This window comes from Aplosporella prunicola, assembly GCF_010093885.1.
Source record: "Aplosporella prunicola CBS 121167 unplaced genomic scaffold K452scaffold_1, whole genome shotgun sequence".
Lineage (NCBI taxonomy): Eukaryota > Fungi > Ascomycota > Dothideomycetes > Botryosphaeriales > Aplosporellaceae > Aplosporella > Aplosporella prunicola.
This window is the reverse complement of record NW_022983529.1, coordinates 888,097-910,266: the sequence shown is the minus strand read 5'-3', so window position 1 is coordinate 910,266 and position 22,170 is coordinate 888,097. Positions and strand designations below refer to the sequence as shown.

At 54.8% G+C, this 22,170-nt stretch overlaps 11 protein-coding genes across 11 annotated transcripts; 5 read left to right on the top strand and 6 right to left on the bottom strand.

Moving 5' to 3' along the window:
- The first annotated feature begins 83 nt into the window (after nt 1-83).
- On the top strand, nt 84-2,130 carry K452DRAFT_314529 (uncharacterized protein). Its single transcript, XM_033543763.1, has 2 exons — nt 84-203; nt 349-2,130. Exons 1-2 carry the CDS (start codon nt 190-192, stop codon nt 1,979-1,981), a joined length of 1,647 nt encoding a protein of 548 aa, XP_033403053.1. The 5' UTR covers nt 84-189; the 3' UTR covers nt 1,982-2,130.
- A 247-nt stretch (nt 2,131-2,377) lies between these two features.
- On the top strand, nt 2,378-3,202 carry K452DRAFT_314528 (uncharacterized protein; the record flags this gene model as incomplete). Its single annotated transcript, XM_033543762.1, has 1 exon — nt 2,378-3,202. The coding sequence occupies one exon, from the start codon at nt 2,378-2,380 to the stop codon at nt 3,200-3,202; it is 825 nt and encodes a 274-aa protein (XP_033403052.1).
- An 890-nt stretch (nt 3,203-4,092) lies between these two features.
- On the bottom strand, nt 4,093-5,797 carry K452DRAFT_217820 (uncharacterized protein; the record flags this gene model as incomplete). The annotated part of the gene is made up of 3 exons (XM_033536318.1): nt 4,093-4,320; nt 4,397-5,551; nt 5,636-5,797. 3 exons carry the CDS (start codon nt 5,795-5,797, stop codon nt 4,093-4,095), a joined length of 1,545 nt encoding a protein of 514 aa, XP_033403051.1.
- Nucleotides 5,798-6,934: 1,137 nt separating this feature from the next.
- Nucleotides 6,935-8,203, bottom strand: K452DRAFT_330875 (uncharacterized protein). The gene has a single exon (XM_033545120.1). It carries the CDS (start codon nt 8,093-8,095, stop codon nt 7,073-7,075), a length of 1,023 nt encoding a protein of 340 aa, XP_033403050.1. The 5' UTR covers nt 8,096-8,203; the 3' UTR covers nt 6,935-7,072.
- K452DRAFT_282348 (uncharacterized protein) lies at nt 8,202-9,279 on the bottom strand. The gene has a single exon (XM_033539572.1). The coding sequence runs from the start codon at nt 8,939-8,941 to the stop codon at nt 8,312-8,314; it is 630 nt and encodes a 209-aa protein (XP_033403049.1). The 5' UTR covers nt 8,942-9,279; the 3' UTR covers nt 8,202-8,311.
- Nucleotides 9,280-9,405: 126 nt separating this feature from the next.
- On the bottom strand, nt 9,406-11,763 carry K452DRAFT_240748 (uncharacterized protein). The gene is made up of 2 exons (XM_033537799.1): nt 10,640-11,763; nt 9,406-10,586 (listed from the first exon to the last, which is right to left on the bottom strand). The coding sequence occupies exons 1-2, from the start codon at nt 11,616-11,618 to the stop codon at nt 9,520-9,522; spliced, it is 2,046 nt and encodes a 681-aa protein (XP_033403048.1). The 5' UTR covers nt 11,619-11,763; the 3' UTR covers nt 9,406-9,519.
- Nucleotides 11,764-14,122: 2,359 nt separating this feature from the next.
- On the bottom strand, nt 14,123-15,254 carry K452DRAFT_282345 (uncharacterized protein). The gene is made up of 2 exons (XM_033539571.1): nt 15,047-15,254; nt 14,123-14,984 (listed from the first exon to the last, which is right to left on the bottom strand). Exons 1-2 carry the CDS (start codon nt 15,192-15,194, stop codon nt 14,278-14,280), a joined length of 855 nt encoding a protein of 284 aa, XP_033403047.1. The 5' UTR covers nt 15,195-15,254; the 3' UTR covers nt 14,123-14,277.
- A 518-nt stretch (nt 15,255-15,772) lies between these two features.
- Nucleotides 15,773-17,164, top strand: K452DRAFT_240746 (uncharacterized protein). Its single transcript, XM_033537798.1, has 3 exons — nt 15,773-16,344; nt 16,406-16,701; nt 16,754-17,164. The coding sequence occupies exons 1-3, from the start codon at nt 15,966-15,968 to the stop codon at nt 16,931-16,933; spliced, it is 855 nt and encodes a 284-aa protein (XP_033403046.1). The 5' UTR covers nt 15,773-15,965; the 3' UTR covers nt 16,934-17,164.
- An 87-nt stretch (nt 17,165-17,251) lies between these two features.
- K452DRAFT_348097 (uncharacterized protein) lies at nt 17,252-19,757 on the top strand. Its single transcript, XM_033545518.1, has 3 exons — nt 17,252-18,584; nt 18,638-19,411; nt 19,466-19,757. The coding sequence occupies exons 1-3, from the start codon at nt 17,486-17,488 to the stop codon at nt 19,531-19,533; spliced, it is 1,941 nt and encodes a 646-aa protein (XP_033403045.1). The 5' UTR covers nt 17,252-17,485; the 3' UTR covers nt 19,534-19,757.
- Nucleotides 19,758-19,920: 163 nt separating this feature from the next.
- On the top strand, nt 19,921-20,859 carry K452DRAFT_261770 (uncharacterized protein; the record flags this gene model as incomplete). Its single annotated transcript, XM_033538589.1, has 3 exons — nt 19,921-20,007; nt 20,086-20,298; nt 20,426-20,859. The coding sequence occupies exons 1-3, from the start codon at nt 19,995-19,997 to the stop codon at nt 20,857-20,859; spliced, it is 660 nt and encodes a 219-aa protein (XP_033403044.1). The 5' UTR covers nt 19,921-19,994.
- Nucleotides 20,860-21,253: 394 nt separating this feature from the next.
- K452DRAFT_282341 (uncharacterized protein) lies at nt 21,254-21,724 on the bottom strand. The gene has a single exon (XM_033539570.1). It carries the CDS (start codon nt 21,470-21,472, stop codon nt 21,305-21,307), a length of 168 nt encoding a protein of 55 aa, XP_033403043.1. The 5' UTR covers nt 21,473-21,724; the 3' UTR covers nt 21,254-21,304.
- Between the last annotated feature and the right edge of the window lie 446 nt (nt 21,725-22,170).

Below are 22,170 nucleotides of genomic sequence, written 5' to 3'. Positions count from 1 at the left end.
TGGCGTCGCGCTAGTGGGGCGTTAGTGGACCGTTACCAAAGCCGGTCATCGTTCTCGAACCTCGACGCGTGCTAGCTGTGACGCGCTGCTTGATCCACTTCTTCAACGCACAACTGGAGATTGTGATGAGGACTTGAGGAGCCACACTGTCCTAAGCCTGTTAATAATTCACTACTATCGACCTTCGCCATGGCTTCAAAAATGTAAGCTGAAATCTTTCTTTTTGCAGCCTCAAACTTCCTTCTCTACAGTCCTTCTCAATGGCTCCAAGCATATTTTCTAGGAGTTCTATTTCGAATACGTCCTACAGCATCCTGGCCTCACTAAACATCTCTAATCATGTCCCAGCGTTGTAGTAGGCGATGTCAACGGCCAATTCCCCGAAGTCTTCAAGAAAATCGCAGGGCTGCACGCGAAGAACGCGTTTGCGTTTGCTATAGTGGTGGGTGACTTGTTCACCGATCCCCAGATAGCCAAGCCCGAAGATGAAGAAAACGAGTCAAACTTGGTCAATGGGAAGATTGAGATACCTCTGCCCATCTACTTCGCTCTTGGCCAGCGTTCTCTTCCTGTAAAGATTGTCCAAAAGCTCGAAGAGACGGGGGGAGAGATTTGCTCGAATTTGTCCTTTCTCGGAAAGCGCAGCACTTTGAAGACTTCTGAAGGCATCCGCGTCGTTGCTCTCGGAGGCGCCTTAGATCCAAGGATAACCGTTGGGGTATCCAAGGACAAGTACCCGCCGTTCTATGGTGAAGACGATGCACGAGCACTGCGGGGGGCCAACTCCGCGGATATCCTCATCACGAGTCAATGGCCTGCCTCAATTCGCACCGGATCCAAGGTCGACTTTGCCGCCGAAGGAGAAGAAGGGTTGTTCCAGAAGCAATGCGTAGCAGATCTCTGTGCCGCGCTCAAGCCACGCTATCATTTCTCCGTTTCACCAAATGCGTTCTATGAGCGTGAGCCGTTTTTTCATCCACCCTCTGATGAGACTTCTGAGGGATACCGTATCACGCGCTTCATCAGCCTCGCGCCATATGGCAACCCTAAGAAGGCCAAGTGGATCTATGCTTTCTCTATCGACCCGACGGCTGCGCCACCAGTGACAATCCCCGGCGGCACAACGGCGTCTCCCCTTGCATTCGTAGGGAAGAAGCGGCCTCAACAAAGTCAGGAGTCATCCTACCGCTTCTCTACGGAAGGCCGGCAGCCACGCGGTCGCAACAAGCGTCAACGTGCGCCGCCTCCGACTCCAGGAGAGTGCTTCTTCTGCCTGTCAAATCCGACTGTTGCCACTCACCTCATTACCTCCATCGGAAACGAGTCATACATGACAACCGCAAAAGGGCCCCTGAGCACTGCGTCGACGTTTGCTCCGTCTCTAAAATCCCCTTGTCATATTCTCATAATTCCGTTCCACCATGCGCCTACTCTCGCCTCTATTGACGACGCCGAGAGCCGCAAAAACACATTCGTTGAAATGTGTCGCTACCGCAGCTCACTGCACGCAATGCTCAAGACCCTCGGCAAATCAGAGCTAGGAGCCGTGAGCTGGGAAGTCAGCAGAGCCGGTGGCATCCACACACACTGGCAGTTCCTTCCCGTGCCTGTTGACCTGATCAAGCGCGGCCTCGTCGAAGCAGCCTTCAAAGTCGAAGCACAGAACGAGAAATACCCTGCTTTCGAGAAGAAGGACGTCGGCGATGGATATGAAGAGGGCAACGACTTCTTCAGGCTGCAAATATGGACGCCGGCCGGTTCAGAAGAGGACTCTGAAGACAAAAAGACGAACCTCATACTTCCCCTCGATTCTTCGTTCCGGTTTGATCTGCAGTTCGGTCGGCGCGTCCTGGCGAAGTTGTTGGGGTTGGATAACAGAGCGCACTGGCAAGACTGCGGACAGACGCACGAGGATGAAGTGGGAGATGCGGAGGCGTTCAAGGCGGCGTTCAAGCCGTATGACTTTTCGTTGGAGGAGTAGAGTTTGAGAAGGGTTGGGACGCTGCTCCAATAGTGAGGAAGCAAAGGTGGATTGCTAAATTTGGCTCTACGTATATACCCTTTCCTGGACTTCGTTCAGAGACCTTATGGTAAAATCCTGTCTAGTTGTGAAGACAAAAATGTACGAGGGTATAGGTATAAGAGCGCAAGGGTGTATTCTAAGAGGACAAGGTGACGAAGTTAACAATTGCTTGGTCTTGACGCGGGTGGGAGACGCGCAAGGGTCGCGACGCGCGTGTCTCCCAAAACCCGCGATTCTGCCGCCGCGGGGAGCGGATACCTAGAGTAAACACCCACAGACGGCACGACCCCAAGCTCCCACGCGCTCTCACCTCTCGACCTCACTCACCACGCCTCCGCACCAACAAGAACCAGCATGCTGCTCCTCGGGCTCACCGGCTCAATCGCAACCGGCAAGTCGACCGTGTCGAACCTGCTGCGCAGCGCGCCGTACAACCTGCCCATCATCGACGCCGACGTCATCGCGCGCCAGGTCGTCGAGCCCGGGACGGCGGGCTACAAGGCCATCGTGGCGCACTTTGGGCCCACGACGCCAGACCTGCTGCTGCCTCCCACCTCGGACAACGACAACGGCGACAACAGCGGCCGCGGCCGCCCGCTCAACCGCCCCGCCCTCGGCCGCAAGGTCTTCGGCTCCAGCGAGCAGACGCAGCGCGACCGCGCCGTGCTAAACGGCATCGTGCACCCCGCGGTGCGGCGCGCCATCTACGGCGCCATCGTGGCCGCGTACCTGCAGGGCCACTGGGCCGTCGTGCTGGACATCCCGCTGCTGTTCGAGAGCGGGTGGGAGCGGTACTGCGGGAGCATCATGGTGGTGGCGGTCTCGGACCCGTCGCAGCAGATAGCGCGGCTGCGCGCGCGGGACGCGCACCTCAGCGACGAGGACGCCCGCAACCGCGTCCTGAGCCAGGGCGATGTGCGCGAGAAGGCGGCGCGCGTGTTGCGCCGCGGCGGCGACGCCGGCCTCGTCGTCTGGAATGATGGCGATCGTGAGCTGCTTGAGATCCGCGTCGCGGAGGCGATGGCGCGCCTGCGCCGCGCGAGCCCCCGCTGGTGGAGCTGGCTGCTGCTGCTTTGTCCGCCGCTGGCGGGCCTGGTTGCTGCGTGGAGCTTTTGGCGGATGCGCAGGGTCCAGCTGCTGTGGGAGGCGGAGAAGGCGCGCGAGAAGGCTAGGCTGTGATTGCTCTGCTTGATGTGGCTTTTTGGTTTACTGGCCTCTGCGCGCAACGACTCGTTCAGCGCTACGCGGGGCTGGCGAATGTGCTCGAGTACTCGGCCGTCGTTGTGCCGTTCCTAGCAGGCGACGAGGCGGCGGATTGCGAGTTTGTGCGCCAGAGTATTGTTTATGAACCGCCGTATGTGCCGGCGCTGGCGGAGCTTAGACGATGGGTGGGCAACACACTAGGATTGATAGCATAACATGGCATGACATAGCTGGTTGTCTCAGTGTGACAGAGTGGGGGGTTAATTAGGTAGAGTACAGTGGCACACGAAGTAACAGGAGACGCTTTGATTATGATGGCAGAGGGGGAAAGGGCGGGTTCTTCCTCCGCAACAACAACAACAACAACAACAACAACAACAACAACAATGACAACGACAATGACAATGACGGGGAAGATAAGATATAAGGGTAAAAACACAGGAGGGAGAAGACGGTGCTTGGTGCCGACGGCAGGATGGAATCAATCAATCGCAGAAAAGAAGTCCAAGATACCTAATCGCAAGAAGTAGTGCCTCTCTTCTCTCTCTCGCGCTTTTCCATGTATGTGTGCAAGCAACAACAACGGCAACGACGTGGCCGTGGCCCAGAGAAACCAAGCACCACGCTCGTCATCTCCCGGGCTGTAGTAGGCCCATCCACCCAGCCTTGAAATTTTTTCCCCCTGTTCCCATGTTCCCCTGTTCCCCTACGAACAAGTCAAACCACATTGCACATTGCCGCAAATGGGAAAAAAACAATAATAATAAAAAAGAGACGAGAGAAGAACGTGACCCACACACACACACACACATGGATCCCATCTCGGCGTCTAAGCGTTAGCATCCTCATGACGGACTCGTCGTCGTCTAAGCCTCGGCAGACTGCTCCTTCTCCTCCTCCTTGAGCTCGGCAGCCGCGTCGGCCGCACCGTCCTTCTCCTGCGCCAACTCGGCGCCCGCATCCGCGTTGCCGTTGACCTGCTGGTTCTTGGCCGAGGGTTTGTTGCCCAAGTCCTTGGCGCCGCCGTTGCCGTTGGTAGCGGCCTCACCCTCGGCCTCGAGCTTCTCGATCTCCTTCTTGGCCTTCTCGATGTTCTGAGATGAGTGTTAGTAATGTTCAAGTTTTATTTGGGCTGAACTGCGGGTCTTGTTGTAGGGGAGAGGAGCTTACCTCCTGGGTCTTCTTGTCCTGGTCCTTCTTCCAGGTCTCGGACTTCTCCTGGAGCTTCTTGACAACGGCAGGGACGTCGGCCTGGCTGGCGGGCGCCTCGACGTTGAGCTTGGACAGCTGCTCGATGATGCCGATGCTCAGGTTGAACTTGCCCTCGGCGGGCGTAGCGGCGGGCGAGGCCTCCTTGTTCTTCCGGCCCTTCTTGCCCTTCTTACCACCGGTGCCGATGAAGTAGTCGTCATCGTCCTTCTTGACAACCTTCATGCCCTTGAGGCCGGAGTCGTCGACGGTCCTGGTGGCAGTGGCGGCGAACTTGTTGGTGTCGGCAGTCTCCTTGGCGGGCAGGGCGCTGGGGTCGAAGTAGCGGATCAGGCCCTCAGCAGTGAGAATCTCGTCAGTGTAAGCGGGCGCGCTGGCCTCCTCGAGCCTCTGGTCGGCAATCTGGCGGCGCTTGGCCGACTCGTACGCCTTCCTCTCAGCCTCCTTCTTCGCCTGGCGGACCTTGTAGGCCTCCTGCTCGTAAGCGCGGTGGTCACGCTTGGCCTGGTAGAAGTTGTCCGACAGCTCCGTGACGGCCTGCTTCTTCGCGGCGTACTCGGAGCGCGCCTTCTCGCGCTGATCCTTCAGCTGAGTGAGGTTCTTGCTGGCAGCATCCTGCTCGGCCCGGATGGCGTCAAGCTCCTTGGTGATCTCAGTGTAGCGGTCGCTCAGCGCCTTGGACTCGGGATCGTCCATGGTCTTGCGGAGGTCGGCGATCTTGGCCTTGGTGTCGTCAATGCCCTTTTGTCCCTGCTCGAAGCCGGCGAAGCTCTTCTTCTGCTTGTGCAGCGAGCTGACATCGGCAAGAGCCTTCTTCTCGTCCACGATCTTCATGGTGCCCGAGTTGACCTGGTCCTCCAGACGCTTGATCTCGCGATCAACATCCTCGACGCTCTTGAAGTTGACGCGACCGCGGGCGGTCTTCTGCTCGGCGATGCGAGACTTGAGCTGCTCGTCGAGCTTCTTGATCTGCTCGAGGGTCTGGGCGCGCGAGCCCTTGCCGGCCTGCTGCTTCTTGCGGATCTCACCCAGCTCGGTCCTGAGCTCAGCGGCCCTCTTTCCGGCGGGCGAGTCCTTGTTGTTGAAGGCGGTTTCAACCTTGGCCTTGGCAGCCTCCTGTTTGTGGTATGATGGTTAGCACCAGTGACGGGTGGACTCGAGACTCGAGTCAGTGCTCATGCAGGTATGCGCAATGCGTACCAGCTTCTCGCTCGCAGCCTGCTGTTCCTTCTTCAGCTTGGCCAGCTCGGCCCTGAACTTTTCCTCGTCGGGCTTCTCGGGCTTGACGACCTGCTGCTTCTTGTCGGACTTCTGCTCGCCGGTAGCCATGGCCGCGGCAGATGGGGTAGCGACTTCGGCCATTGGGTTGTGGATTGGGTGGTGGAGTGGCTGGGAGAAAGGGACAGAGGGGCTTCCGGATCGTGTGGAAGGAAGCAGCTGGAGCGGAGCGCGTGGTTGTAAAGGGCGCACGGGTGATGAAGGGCGTCGAGTGGGATTCTGGCCAAAACCGCGGCGGAACTTTTGGCGAGCGAGCTCGGGGCCCCCCCGTCCCATCGCATTCACTAAGGGTCCAACCACCCACGGGCCCATCCCTGGCACCCACCGCCTCAACACCACTGTGTGTGTGTGAAGAAAGCTGCCTGTTAGAAACCCATTGGTGCCACGGCGCAACCGGCGCCGCCTGAACAGGAATTCGCAGTCACTTGCGTGCGCAGACCCTGAAGTCCAAACCCTGGCTCCCTCGGCCCTTACCGAAAAGGTCATGTCTATCCACGGCTCAAGTAGTGGATCTGAACACGCACTAGAGGCAGTCGATTGAATGTACGCCGCAGGTTTGCTGTCATGCACGTATAACTTGAGCATCAGGTGTGTTGTCCAGTAACAATGTGTTGGAAACAAAAGAGGTTCACGAAATTATCCTTGTGCGCATTATATATTGCAACACAACATGCTGCTTGCTCGACGCTTGAGACCTGGGCATGGAGAGGGACAGAAGGATAGTGCAACTCACGTAGTACCTGCGATATGGGTCACTCTATGAGCCGCTGTTGCTTTCTTGGTGATGGTTTGAGAGGCTTTATGGTGGTGATCTAAAGCTATTGAAAGGTTTCAATATGGTGCGGTTAAATGTTGCATAATTGTATGGATTGGGAGGACATCCTAGTGTGAAATTTACAAAAATGCGTCTATAAAACATAACTAGCAAGAATGAAAGGTTTCAGTGTGTAGTAGGTTGTTATAGTCAGTATTTCTTCCGGGCTCTGAGGTTTGGTTTGGCTTGTCCAAATCACTTCGATTCACTTTTATCGTCACTAGTATTATTGATGAACAATGGTTGAATTCTGATGTTATATAGAGCATATCCTCGTGGCAAGTCAAGTTCTTATTGACATTCTATATATTATAGCTCTAGTAACATTTCAATTCCTTTTATATGAGAAATACAAATTCTTCGTTCCGGCCAGCAAGCTCACCCTCCATAGCTCCATGGAGATAGCAATCGCCAATTACGCGACGATATCGTTGTGCAACGTTTTTCCTGTTATCAGAAAGTAGGCTGGTTTGACTTTCTGGTACAAAAGCATTGTCTCCACTGTCAGGTCTTAGAATAAACGGGACATTGCTACCAAGTGGTATTCAAACTTCATCACCGTTGCACATGTCGGGAGGCCCAAATCCAATGTACCCCATGTTGGTCTGGAAGAACTTCTTTTTGTAAATGTGGGTCTTGACTTCCGATAGTAGGCGATCTCGAATATTTGGATCGGTTTCAGTTTTGGGGAAGAACACTGACATGTTCAGCTGCCCCAGGTCCTCAGTACTGGGCTGTACTATGGATGGATGCGGAAACTGTGATGCTAAGCGGTTACCGATGATGGTTCTCCGGAAAGCGTTTCTGACGTCCTCGCCGTCTCCCTTGTAGGTGCAATCCTTACGATCACCGTATTGAATGAGCATAGCGCATTCAAGTGATACGTACTTTTTGATGCCCTCCTCATTCAATGAAGTGCATTCGTGGGTAGAACTGGCAATTATATCCACATGTATTGCTGCCATAAACAGCACAGCTGTGTTGACAACGCCAACAGAGGATTGCCTTTCCACGGCCGCAACATAGAGTCTTCGGATCTCATTTCGGTTCGCCTCCATAAGCTGGCTGGAGCGATCAGGAGTATATCTGAAATCTTTTACCCATGATGGAGTTGAACTGATATTGGTAGATGCCCTGCCCCTATAAGAAAGTTCGTGCCTTGAAAAAGTATCTCTGTACCAGACAGCGAAGTGGGCTCTCTTTCGTGTGAGAAGGTTTTGGCTAACTTTTCGGTTTAGATATTGAATATCGTAGCCGTATTTCGCCTCGATAGGCTTCTCGTCATCACAAGGGAGTCCAAGTAGTGCAAATATCTTGTCTGGTTTGTCGGAGGCCTCCCGGTTGCTGAAGAGCTGGAAGAGATGCAGAAAGTCGACTTTGTTATCTTTTGTGCGGGCTTTTCTTAGGGCCTCGAGATCTCGATAAAAGTGTTCAAAAGTCTCGAGCGTGGATTTGCCGCGAGTTACGCGGGGGATTCGCCTGAGGATTGCTCGCATGTGCGGTTTGCAACAAGTGCTGCTATGGCTATAAAAGCACACCGCCGCTTCAATCATAACATCCAGTGGCATTCTTGTTGGTCTACACACAATGGTTGCTCGTCTGGGAAGTGCTGCCTCCTGAACTGTCCAGATACGAGCTCACCAGGGCTGACGCATTAAAGAGAACAATGCCTGGACCGGTTCCACGAATCGTTGCTTTTCATTACCAGCGAGTAAATTGATGAACCCATGAATTTCATTCAAATGCTTATTTCCAGCGAGTATTTCCAGAAGCTTAAACGCTTCTTATATTATGGGATAAGCTCTGTGCCATTTACAAGACTGGCCCCCCATTTGTTGCTGATCCATCCATAGTGTATTGGTTGTGTGCTGGAATGGCTTTGCGTGACTGCTGACGGGACCGTATGTTCTTGGAGTTGAAGGCTTCGGAACCGGTGTACGTTTATATTTACAGTCATCAATTCTTTCCGTTTCGCACCACTGGTCGTCAAACTCTCTTTCATTGCCAAGCCAGAGAATTCCTTCCCTACAGGCTTTGTAGATATCACCCATCATGTTAACCTGGCTTGATTTTTCATCGTTGTCGGCCTGGTTGATGCATAGGGCATCAACCCATAGGGAATATCTCTTGTTGTACGACCGTAAATGCCTCAGTGCCGAGCTTAGGTTTACGGTAACGGGAAATTCTTCTCCATCGATGAATATAGATGTTTTAAGGTGTGGATCTCCCCATGCGTAGGAAAGCGCGTCAAAATCGGGATTATCGGTGCTGTCATCCAAAGAAACGTGGCGAATTGTGCAATGAATGGGGTCGTCCCAAAATCTGGGCATCAAATCAATAAGACGGATTTGACGATTGTTTGTTTGAAGCGACCGGTATCGGTATGCTGGACTTCGAATCGAGGAAGTTTCCATAACTTGATGTCTCTTTCCTTTGCAAGCTCTTCACGAACAGAGTGTCTTTTAGTTGATGCGTGCAAGGTGTAGCCTCCAACTCTCAACAAAATGAAAGAGGAATGAGATGGAGGTGGAATATGGCCTGATCAGGCTGGAAACAGGACGTGCAGCTATAAATGTCTCTTTCGTGATCGACCCGCATCAGTAAGCGCTAATTAGGCTTGAGGGAATAATGTCGCATGCTTGCCAGCCAAGCCGAGGAACATGCAGTCTGCATGCGCCACAGTGCACGGAGTAGTCGATTGGACTGTTCGAACCATACCTTATATTTAGGTTAGGCAACAGTGCAATCAGCCCATCTTTCGGGTGCAAACAGACTCTTTACCTTTAAGGTTGGACAGGGACTGATTTCAGATATCACGGACTTACCTCAAATTCCTAACGTCCATACTCTAAGCTGATGGTTCCGATTGCCAAGAGATATTCACAACGTTTGAAAGACACAAGAGAAGCCTCCCAAAAACAAAGATCAAATTCTAGAGCGGAGATCTAAGATCTAACGAGCCACAGCTCAGCTCCATGGCCAACTGTAGGCCCTAAACAATAAGATACAAGCTCGTCAAGACGCTCGGGCCGACAAAAAGGCCAATCCAGAAGACGACGTTGCCGAGGACGTTTCTGCCCTTGAGCAAAGGGGTGCGGCTCAGCGAGACCAGGGGCAGCTGCAGCAACTGCATGGCGAAGAGGTAGCCGCGGACCTTCTTGAACAAGCACAGCATGACGAGTTCATGGACGAGGGCGCTGAGCAAGAAGGTGACGAACGTGGCGCTGCCCTTGCTGAGGTGGAACGTCGAGATGGACGAGTGGTAGACGTGGCGTAGCAGGAAGTTGTGCACCGGCCGGTTCCAGTCGCGCGCGTACTGGTCCCACGACACGCTGTTCCACCAGTCGCCGTAGAAGCCGCGGTCCGCGAAGCGCGTGAGCTCCGCCAGCACGTTCAGCAGACACTCCCAGATGACGTACCACGACAGCAGCTGCTCCAGCAGCAGCGGGAACAGCATGTCGCTGACGATCCATGGGAACTCGGCCGTCCGCTCTTGCAGCGTCATGCCCGCTTCCTTCATTCGCACCGTCTCGGCTACCGGTGGGTAGATGTACGCTTGTGAGATGACCATCATGACCCAGATGACGCCAAAGGTCGCCGCCGTCTTCTCCGCAACGTACCACCAGTTGATACGCTCCTGGCGGGGGTACTCAAGCTCGTAGACGAGGGTGGGCAGGACGCTCCAGTCGGCAAAGTTGGCGAACGTCAAGTTGTTGGGGTAGGCGTTCTTGTCGGATGTAGACTTGCCCCTGAGCTCGACCGTGAGACTCTCGATCTCGTCCTTGATGACCCGAGAAAAGGCATCGAGCTGTTCTTGGTCAAGGGGCTCTCCAGACTCAATGGACGCCGCAATCGTCGAGACCGCGGACTTCTCCTTAAGCAAGTTCGTGGAGGAATTGGTCATGGACGAACGACGGCGCTTGTGAAGGGTGCCTTCTTTGGGCAATTCGAAAGAAGTCGCTATGGGGCTAGTTGGCCGAGAGGAGGCATCTGGCTGCTTTTGACTGAGCTCGTCGAGCTTACCCTCCAGCAGCTGCTTCCGTCGGTAGACCAGAGACACTATGTATACTGTTAGCAGAGTTCAATCAACAACGGCGAATTTCGTTACTTACGGTAGCCGTTGTAGAAGGAGTAACTGTGCTGCTTCATCAAGAAAGCTATGCAATGGAGCACAATGAATATAGTGTGCGTCCAGGGCCATTCGCGGTACACGGTCCAACACAAGACAGCGAAAAGATAGAATGTCTGCCATACGTGCTGGATAATGTATCCGGAGTGGTCCCAAGTCAGAACGCCTTTAGCGACTGCTTTCTGCAAGAGAAAGCCGGCCGCTGTCGCGGCATACATGACGCCATCCGTGAGCCCCAGAACCGCGACATCCCGCTCGAACATCATGTTCCAGATCTCGTTGCCTCCAAAGACACTACCCTGTGTCCTCCAGTTCTTCGACGCAACTCTTATCAACAACAGGGCCATGGCCAGCCAGAAGAGAGTGAAGAATCCGCGGAAAGGCGAGTCATAGCTGAGCGAGTTCTGCCTGTCAAAGGTAGTGAACTGGCGCGTGAAAACCAAATCCCGGAATCTAGCCCGGCGCTTCCGGTTGGGATCTTGTTCGGCCATCTCCTTGTCGATACCATAGCGGAGGATGCGGCGGATCTCGGGATCATCGGCCGTCAATACGTACTTCCCCTTCTTGGCGGTCCGATCAATGGTGACCTGTACGCTCTTCCTCCTCCCAAATGGCGAGTCGCTAGGCTCCCCGGCGGGGGTGCGGACGTCTTCGTACGACGGCTGAGGCGAGGTCTCCTTGCCAATCACGGTTTGGTGATCGCTTCCCGTCGCGACGATTCCTTCATCTTGCGACAACCCTCCTCCCTTGCTTCCTTTTACGATGGCCTCTGCCTCATATTGCTTCTCGTCGTAGTTCTCGCTGTCCGACACACCCGAGTGGACGGCGCTCCAGTCGTCGGAGCTGGAGCTGGGCTGCGAGGGACGTTGGGGGCGAAGGTGGTCAGGGTTGGACGTGGATTCGGCAGGGTCGCGTGCGGGTTTGGGCAGCGCGTCTGCTGCGCTGGTCTCGGGGGCGGACATGGTGGCGCGGAGCTATGGCGAGGGGAGCATGGATGGAGGCAGGTATTAATAGGAAAAAGTCCTAACACGCGTCCGTTAAATTGAGCAGGTCTGTCCACTACCTCAGCCTCTCGTAAATGACGTAAGACACAAAGGAGTGGAAGATCCGTCGGGTCCGGCCAACGGCCAACAGTGGAGCTCACGCTTCGCGACAGCTTTGCTCAAGCGACACTCGGGAGATCTACAAACCAACGGTCGTACGAGTCAACGCTCTGGTACTTTGTAAAAGGACCAAATCTTCTTTCGCGCGCTGTTATCTCGTGATGCCGCAGTCGTCCGTGGCTTGTGCTCTAACAAAAGACATTTAGATGGGCAGTCTTTGCCTCCTTAACTTTGCTCCACGCGACTATGACAATCTCTCTCGGCGAACATCAAAGTCGTCCCTGCACGCGGATGCCCACGGAGTAAGCACACGGATCTCGGACGTGTTTTTCCTCCGCTCCTCCGTTTATCAACCTAGACGTTGTTGCGGCTGAGATGAGAGCTCATGTTGTAAGCTGACCAGGCGCCCTAAGACAAGAAAAGAGCCCACAGGGTACAGTTTCAGTCACATTCGCAAGCCCGTCCTTATTGAGATTATGGCACCGGATAATTTGCCCACCCCCTCTAGATATTTTGCCCATCCTACGTGATAGTATCTATAAAATTATATGATGGGTTTTCTGTTCTTTAAATTTTTAGGTTTCTATACCCTATAGGTAAGTACCTTTATACCCTTCGAATATTTTAATTTTATACCCTTATAGATACTCCGGTAGTCGTGTATATCTATACCTTATACCCTCGTAGTATACTTTAGTACTTATATATTATTACTTTTATATAATTATATAGTTCCAGCGCGATTTCTAAAATAATCGGTAGTGTTTTGGCACCATCTGGAACTCCCGGATGAATACTGCGCCACTACAGACAAGACAGACATGGACAGGAAGAAGCAGGTGGGCAAAATATCTAGAGGAGGTGGGCAAATTATCCGGGGCCTAAGATTATATAACAAGTACTTGCCCGCCAAGAGGATGAGACGTGTTTCCCCGCCTCATTGTGCATCTGCACCTGACCAAAGCTAGCGTTAGACAACCTAGTAAGGCTGAGTCCGTCTTGGCTGCCTGTGTCACCGAGGTCCGAATTATGTAGCACACCCTCCGGCAAGGCTCTTTACAAAAATGTACATGTTCCAGCCAAACAACGCGCCTGATACGCGCTCAGCCGCCCCGGCCCCCGCATGCGCAGCTCAACCCGGCTGTACAACCTGCATTTGCAATAAGTATCTGTACTTAGTGTGGCGGCACAGAAAAACAAGAATAGATGGGGTTGGTAAATATGATTTCTGTTCATATACTCCACCTGTAGCACCGTGTGACCTTCTTCAATCCTCCAGTGAACTATAGTCACTGCTATAATCATCCTTTTGTATACAATGGCCACTGTCACCTCCTGGCGCCCCGATCCCAACAGGTGCGACCAGCTTGGCGGCTTCGTCATCGTATGGAACCGTGCCTTTCTAGCCATTCGTTGTATACTCCTACTAGGCCTCCTGGTGGTCGCCATCCGCTGGTTAGTCACGCAACGAAAAGCCTCCAACGCATTCAAGATAACTCGGTGGCACAATTTCGGCATCGCGCTCGCGTGCATTATCATGTCCGTTTCTGCTGCCACCCAAGCGCTCGCTAGGAGGAGTACTAACAATGGGACAGTGCTAATATTCTTAACATCGTCTATACCTGCCTTACCTACTGTTGGGTACTCAAGCGTCCCAGCGAAACCTATGGCTTCACTATCACCGCCGATATACTTCCATGGATTGCTTATGATATCCTCTTGGTCATCGTTCTAATCCCAATTTGCCGCGGCCTGCAACACCTCCACGGCACCCCCAGGGCCCCATCGCTCATTTTCGGCACTATTCTTTCCAGCATTCTCATCATTCTGACGATCATCTACAACGCCCTTTACATCTGGGAAAATGCGACTCTTGCTACCCAGTTTAAGAATGCGTTCGAAGAGCTTCATTATGTCCGTGCAACACTGTGGCTTCTCTGGCTTCTGGTCGCCATTGCCGCAGATGCTAGCATGCTGGTCTATGTCAATCGCGCTAGGCACAATGCACCGGGTCCTTTGAAAACTTGGATAAGAGTGCTCGCCCTTGCTCTCTTCGCTATGGGTTTCCTCCGGATGTTCCAGTCGTTTTACTACGACGTAGGCCGCAACGACGAACGACATCAAGGTACTAATATTGCCTGGCGCGTATTAAATATGTTTTTTACCTTGCTCGCATTCGCAGCGACTGGCGAAGTTGGTTTTAAGCTAAGCACGGCCTGGAGTTTGATGAATGCCGGTGTGTGGGCACGGTACCCAGGTGACAGTGTTTCGGAAGGGAGACAGCCGCAGTCGCAGTTCTATTTCAACTGAAAGGGAGCTGTAGATCATCGTGAGAAGCGAACGGAGATCCTGCACGCGTTGTCGGGTTGCTTGTGGTCCGACGTGCTTCTTTTCGCTTCAGATACCCAGCACGTTATGACGATCATGTACCATAGCCAGATTTAACTTTTTCTTGACTTCATGTTCCGAGAGAACGTGACAATGGTCTTTCGGGCGGCAGTGTCCCACAGTGAAGTGGTTAGTAAAGATCCAGGTTGAACTGCTCTGCCTGCGCCTGCGCCTGCGCTTGCCCACCGCCCTGGCCTCCACCGGCAGCATACGACTCTCTTCTCCTTCTGTCTGCCTCCGCCCTCTGCCTTTCTTCTTCCTTGCGTCTCTCCTCTTCCTCTTCTGCTGCTTTCCGTGCCCGCTCCGCCTGCTCTTCGGGCGAAAGGACTGTAGTCGGATCTCTCCCTTGTTCCACCATGGTCTGAATCTGACCCAATGCGCCCAGTCTAATCTTGTCTTCAGTCGGCCATGGAACAAATGGAAGAGCACTGAGACCGGCCAGCCAGGTCTTTTGCTCCGCGCTGAGCGTCGCCATGGTGCGCGTTTCTTCGGGTGCCGCTGGGCCGTCTGGTTGCTGTTGTTGCGCAGCGGCAGCGGGAGTGCCGTTTGTCATTACGACATCCTCGTCCGGCTTCTCCTGGACCGCGGCCTCTTCCTTGGTGGGCGGCGGGCGGTAGTTGGGAGGCACGGTAAACTTGCCAATGTGCTTGGCGTAGGCGAGCAGTTCCTGGGTGCCCACGTCGCGAGTGTTGGCAGTGGTTGTGGAGGCGGGAGTGTTGATGAGCTCTTTGCGCGTGTCGGCGAGGGTTGTTAGAGTGGACTTGACTTGAGCGTCGAGGGTATCGGCAGTCTGTCGCAAGGCCAGGATGCGCTGATAGTTGGCCTGGTGGACGGCGACTGAGGAAACAGTATGTCAGCAGAGGCGTAGCGAAGGAAGAAGGCTAGAGCTCAAAGCGCACGTTGCTCCAGGCCGCGACTAAGGTCATCGTCGGCAGCCAGCAGGTCGAGGACGGCCTGGTGGGAGGGGTTGTAGGAGGTAATGGAGTCGATCAAGGCGTTCAGCGCGGCCTCGACGCGAAGAAAGTGCTGGTCGAGAAGGACGTCCATTGTCATCAGTCAGTGGGGAATAGGATCTTTGACGATCTTCCGGTGCCTGAAGCACGCTGCACCTCAAACCAGGGTCGCCAGGGCCCCGCACTGCAAGGGGGGGCGGCTAGAGGCCGTTGGGGGGGAACCAGTGAGGATTATCGCGTTGGGTTGCAGCGTGGCAAGCGTTCGGCGCGCTCGCAACAGGAGCGGTCGCGCCCGTGTGCTGGGGTGATGCGGCGTCGAGATGCGCGGACATCCCCAGCTTTTTGCAAATGAAATGTCTGTCTTCCTCTCGCAAGAGTCAGCCCCCTTTGTGGACCAGGTCCCATCGCACGCCACCTTCCACCTTCCGTGCAAGCGCTTGACGTAGCTGAGCCCGCCCGCGACCTGCTGCGCCTCGAGGCACCCCGCGCTCCCTCTCCCACCCTAACCTCTGACTATATACCTATAGCCTTGCTGGCCGCCACTCCTGTCTCCGCTCACCTTCCCGTCCGTCGCAGAGCCTCAAGCGTCCTTTCCGTGGCCCTCCGCTCCCGTCCTGCACGACCCGATTGCGCTTGACACGCCTCAACCATGGGTAAATCGTAAGTGTGCCTCTCTCTGTCTTTCCTTCCTCAAACCCCGCCCCGCCACGCCGCGCGATGCTTGGATCTCCCGCCTGTCGCCAAGAAGGGAACCGGCTCCCAAGACACACGCCTTTCGCCGTGAACCTACCGCCCTGCTGGATCCTACCCGCTCCTCAAGTCCGCCGCCCGCGCCCCACCACCACGACTCCTCACCCACCTCGATATGGCCACCCAAGACGTCCCCAACCAGAGGCGTCGCCGCCATAGCATGTCGCTGCACGACGTGCGCAGCGCCCATGTGCCACTGCTGCAACACGACGACACCCAAATCAAAATCGGAAGGACGCGCGGTGAGCACATGCCGGAACCGGGAACCGAAAACTACAAGAGCTATGCCACGCACCGCAAGCTCGCGCTGGAAATGGCCCTAAAGGAGCTCCAGTGTGAACTCAACGCCCGGACTGCCGTGCAATGCTTGAGCCTGGAGAACGATAGGCTGATCATTCAATATCATAGCCAGAGCAAGCTCACCCAGCAAGAGCTGAGTGACCTCCAGAAGGCCACCCACTTCGACAAGAAGGAGTTACAGCAATGGTATAAGGGTACGTGGCCTGCAGCCTGAAGAAGCCCGGTTCGGCGTCGCTGACCGAATACGCGCCGCAGGATTCCTGAAGGATTGCCCCTCTGGCATGCTCACCAAGGAGGAGTTCCAGAAGATCTACAAGCAGTTCTTCCCCTTTGGCGATCCATCGTCATTTGCAGATTATGTCTTTAACGTATTCGACGCGGACAAGTCGGGCTCGATCGACTTCAAGGAATTTATCTGCGCTCTGAGTGTCACCAGCCGAGGAAAGATGGAGGACAAGCTCGACTGGGCATTCCAGCTATACGACATTGACGGCGACGGCAAGATCAGTTACGAGGAGATGCTGGCTATCGTTGAGGCGATATACAAGATGGTGAGTGCGAAATGACAGGCCGTGTTGGACGCCCGCTAACAACGCACTACAGGTCGGTTCCATGGTTAAGCTGCCGGAGGACGAGGACACGCCCGAGAAGCGTGTGCGCAAGATCTTCCGCATGATGGACAAGGACGAGAACGGCAGCCTGGACATGGCTGAGTTCAAGGAGGGCTCCAAGAGGGACGAGACGATTGTCTCTGCGCTTTCTCTCTACGACGGTCTTGTCTAGGCGTGGCTGTTTTTTGCCTTACCTTTTCTTCACTCTTTCCTGAGCTTGTGATATCACATTGGGTTTCCCCTAAAGCATTGGCGGAGGTTTTTGATTTTAGCTTTGCTGCGGAATGCACCCGGCATGTCAACAGATATTGCACCGGGACAACACGCGATGGCATGGGCACGCGACATTGAATTGAATGTATTTCCCTTCAAGCGAATAATACCGGGGACGTGAATGTGTGGCTAAGTTGTTCCTTGCCTGTGGCTGTGATGACGACGATCGCTGGGAAAGGACCGGCGAACCTCCGAATTGCCAGCTTGCTTTGAACACCCTACCTGCAACACAGCCCAACCGCCAAGCTCAAGCTTCGTGCGCAAGGAGAACCAGTCGAGTCGCCACCGTCGCAAGATCCGGGCACACATCAGCACCGAACCCCCGCTGCTTTCCTTGGCAGAGTTGCGCGCGTACGCTCCGGAGAGTGCGGCGAACTCACCCCAACCAGCCGTGAGCCGATGCTCAGCGCAATACAGTCCTGAGCCCAAGCTTCCTCGAAACCCAGGCGTCATGCGCTTCGATTCCTTTCGCTCCCCGAGGGCAGCTGTATCAGCACTGCTGCTACTCGCGCCTGCGCTGTCCGATGCCTTCTACCTCCCTGGCGTACTCCCTACCTCCTACAAAGAAGGCGACAAAGTCCCACTACATGTCAACCACTTGACGCCGGCGAACTCGCAAGAGGACCCGCAAGTGCGGTCTGTCTTCTCATTCGACTATTACCATCAGGCGTTCCACTTCTGCCAGCCGAGCGGAGGCGCAGAATACATTTCGGAATCGCTGGGGAGCATATTGTTCGGTGACCGGATACAGACATCACCATTCGAGCTGCACATGGGAAAAAATGAAACGTGCAAGGCCGTGTGCAAGGAGCAGACGTATGAGGGGCGAGATGCGACCTTTGTGAACAAGAGGATCATGCAGAACTACAACTTCAACTGGTTGATAGACGGACTGCCGGCTGGACAGCTTAAGCATGACCCGAACGACAACACGAACTTTTACAGTCCGGGATTTCCGCTGGGGCATATCAAGGATGAGAAGCCGACACTTAACAACCACTATGACATTCTGCTCGACTACCACCAGGCCGGTCAAAACGCGTACCGGGTTGTTGGAATTTTGGTGGAGCCGCGATCTTTGGCAGGATCGAGGTGGGTCAATGAGGAGAAGGCGGAATGTGGGGACACCTCCGAGGCGGTCTTGCTGTCTGAAGAGGGGGAGACCAAGGTGCTGTTCACTTACAGTGTCTACTGGAGGCCCTCTCCGACTCCTTTCGCAACGCGCTGGGACAAATACCTCCACGTCTATGACCCCAAGATCCATTGGTTCTCCCTGGTCAATTCGGCAATAATCGTTATCTTCTTGGTCTCGATGGTTACTACGATTTTGATCCGCACCCTGCGGAAAGATATTGCGAGGTACAACCGCCTCGAACAGTTTGCGCTCGAGGACCTTTCGGGAACAAGCGTCGTGGAGGAGGGTGTCCAAGAGGACTCTGGCTGGAAACTTGTGCACGGAGACATCTTCCGGCCGCCAAAGAATCCCCTGTTCCTCAGTGTTATGCTCGGTAACGGGGCGCAGCTGTTTATGATGACTGGCTTCACTATCGGTATGTGTGCTGATCCTCTTCTTGACACGGGTTTGAATGTTAAACATGTGCAGCTTTGGCCCTCCTTGGCTTCCTGTCGCCTTCGAACCGTGGCTCTCTTGGGACGGTGATGCTGCTTCTCTACACCGTTTTCGGCTTTGTCGGCGGCTACAGCTCGTCCCGCATCTACAAGTTCTTCCACGGCGAGAAGTGGAAGCAGTGCTTCGTCTTCACCCCCGTCGCCCTGCCTGCGGTTGTTTTTGGCACGTTTTTCCTACTCAATCTTTTTGTATGGGCTCGTCAAGCCAGTGGCGCTGTTCCCTTTACCACTATGCTGGTTATCGTATTCATTTGGTTCATTATCAGCGTTCCGTTGTCGCTCGCCGGTTCCTGGCTTGGTTTCAAGCACAAGGAAATCGAGACGCCGGTCCGCACCAACCAGATTCCCCGCCAGATCCCGCCAGCAAGCGGCTATCTGCGACCTCTGCCGAGCATGCTGATTGTTGGTGTGCTGCCCTTTGGCGCCATCTTCGTCGAGCTCTATTTCATCATGAACAGTCTCTGGTTCAGCAAGGTCTACTACATGTTTGGTTTCCTTTTCATCTGCTACGGCCTGATGATCATCACCTGCGCCGCCGTCACGGTCCTGATGATCTACTTCCTGCTCTGCGCGGAGAACTACCACTGGCAGTGGAGGGCCTTCTGCACGGCTGGCGCGAGCGCTGCATACGTGTTTGCGTACGCCTTGATCTACTGGGTCAAGGCACTCAGCTTTGGCAGCTGGACGAGCGGGGTGCTGTACCTGGGTTACAGCGCGCTGATTAGCGTGCTGTTCTTCGTGCTTACCGGTAAGTCGGCGCGGACAATAGTTCCTAAGCTTCCAATGCTAACACTAGATGTAGGCACTATCGGTTTCTTCGCATCGTGGCTTTTCGTGCTCAAGATCTACGGATCCATCAAGGTCGATTAATGAGGAAGTTAGAGCGATTGGAGCGATTTGCATGATGCGAAGAATGAGTGCATTTGCATTGGGGTTGCCGTTGCGTCCTTAAGGCTTAGGTTCACACACGGCGAAAAGTTCAAGGGTCGGGGCACAGTATGTAGTGTCGGAAGAAGAGAAGGAGCATGAATATTCAGATAATGGGATCCTCGAATCCCTGGCACCACAAACAAGAACAAATCCATAAACCGTCGATCTTAGCCATGCACAACATGACTCGTGCAGGTACCGCAACAAACTTGCATGTGAAGACGGGACCCTTTTGGCTGGGCAATGACGTCAGAATCAGCTTCGCACTCCTGGAAGACGTGACATGTCGCAATCAGCCAACGACAACAGTACTTTGTACAGAGTGAAAGCGGCTCTGGCAGGCACAACAACAACAACACCACCAGCCCAGCAACAACAAGGCCCGCCGTCAACCGCCGCATATGGAAGACCCACGTACGTCAACACCAAAGTCCAGCACCGTTAAAAAAACGCGCAAATATCTGATATATATATATGTTCAATGATATGCAGAAAGAGATATCCGCCAGGTGATCCACCTGCTGTGCCAGACGCCGCCGTCGGTCCAGCGCGACACCATCGAGCGCTTCTTCACGCCCGACGCGACGTTCACGCACCCCTTCTGCCGCACCGGCAAGCTGCCGCACTCGCGGCTGCTCATCCGCGCCGTGTACCGCTGGTACAAGATCATGAGCCCGCGCATCGACATGCGCATTAATTCAGTAGGTACGTACGTTGGCTTTTTGTTAAGCGCTGGAGTGGTGGAGCGGTAGAGCGGTCCGGGGGATGGTCAATCAAGCAAGGAAGCAAAGCAACACGACTAACGCTCGCGGTGCGTCTTCACGCAAAACAGCATACGATCCCACGACGCTGCTCCTCTACGTGCACATCTCGCAAGTGTTCCGCATCTGGGCGATACCATTCTACGCGGCGCCCGTCAGCCTGGTCACGGTGCTGCACCTCGCGTACTCGGCGCCTGACAGTCACAGCAGTGCCGTGGCAGCAGCGGAGGGGGCAGCGCTGGCTGCGCGCGAGCCCGGCGGTCGCTACTACATCGCCGCCCAGAACGACCTGTACCAGGTCAGCGAGTTTGTGCGCTTTGTCTGGCCCGGCGGCTTCCTTGTCGTGTGGCTGTGGCAGCTCGTCGCGACGTTTTTCTGCGTCTTGGGTGCGCTGCTGCTGTGGCCGGTTACGCTGGTGGAGGAGTTTGTGGGGGTGTGGGGGGGGAGGAGGGGAGGGGACGTCCCGGAGAGTGGGGCGGGGAAGGTCGAGCGGAAGTACTTGTAAGATTTTTTTTTGTGTCAGGTTTTTTGTGTCAGGTTTTTTGTGTCAGGTTTTTTGTGTCAGGGTTTTATGAAAGAGACTTCTGGAGCACTTTGGCAAGATGTGGTTGTTGTTGTTGTTGTTGGTCACGGGCTCGGGTGCTGTTGGCTGCGTACGAGTACCTAGTCTCCGGGTCGCTACGTGTCGTGTCATCTGTAAGAAGATGACTGGCGCTCTACGCTCTAGCACCGGGCAGCTCCGACGGCAGCGCCAGGGCCGGCTGATGCAGAACCGCAGTGGAGCAAGATAAAGAGTCAGCATTCCCCTGATTATGAAAGCATCCAAAGATACCCTTTCCACACAAGCGGCCGTTTCCGGTTTTTCCAAGGGAAGAAGAAGAAGAAGGACCAAGGGGGCAGCAGCCGTAGCAAGGTGCATCATTGGCAGCACTCTCGGGCCATGCTAATTATTACCAGCAGAAGGGGGTCCGATAAGCAGTAACCCTAGTATCCGATAGCCGCGTCGGCAACTGACGAGGCAGGGTAATGGGGCAAAGCAAAAGTATTGGAAGCGCTAGAAGGGCCAGCGGGCCAGGCCGCAAGAGGAAAAGAGCGGTATCGTGGCGCCGGATTTCCATTACTCGATGGCATTGAGAGGGCGCGACGGGGCCGCAGGCGCGAGTTTGATCGAGTAACAACAAAAAAAAGAGTTAAGGGCACGCCGCCACTATGCTGCGCATCATCATTGCTTACGCAGATACGGCACGCCGCCAAAAGCCTTTGCCGGCGTAGCTATCTCGACGTCGCCCAGACGAAGGATGGAAGGGACGAAGTCAGTCGGCGGGCCCCGGGCCAGGCTCGGTGGGCGGGCCTGCAACTCCGACACCGACAAACCAAAAGAAGAAAAAAAAAAAAAAAAAAGAAAGAAAAAAGGACGTTCATACTCCTATCGTCCCGCCAGCCGGCCGGCCAGCCAGTCGGCGGGCGCGAGTAATCAAGCGGCCCGTACCTGTTTCCATCGAGTAATGCTCCTGCCACGACCGGGCTGCGCCGGGCCAGCGAGAATGCCCGAGAAGGCCGCAGCAAAAGGGCTCGTCGAGAGCGGATCGCCGCAGCTAACTAACTCACTTCCGCTTCGGGGAGTGGGAGGGAGGCAACTGGCTCTGGCTCTGGCTCTGGCTCTGTGCGGGATTGATAAGGCCGACCCCCCAAGCCCCCTCCAGGCCGCCGACTCCTCCTCTACCCCAGGTTTGCTGCCACCGAGCTCGGTCTCTGAACCTTTTTCCCTTCTTCTGTTCTCTACCTCTCTGCCTCTTTGCCTCCCCCCCTCTCTCTC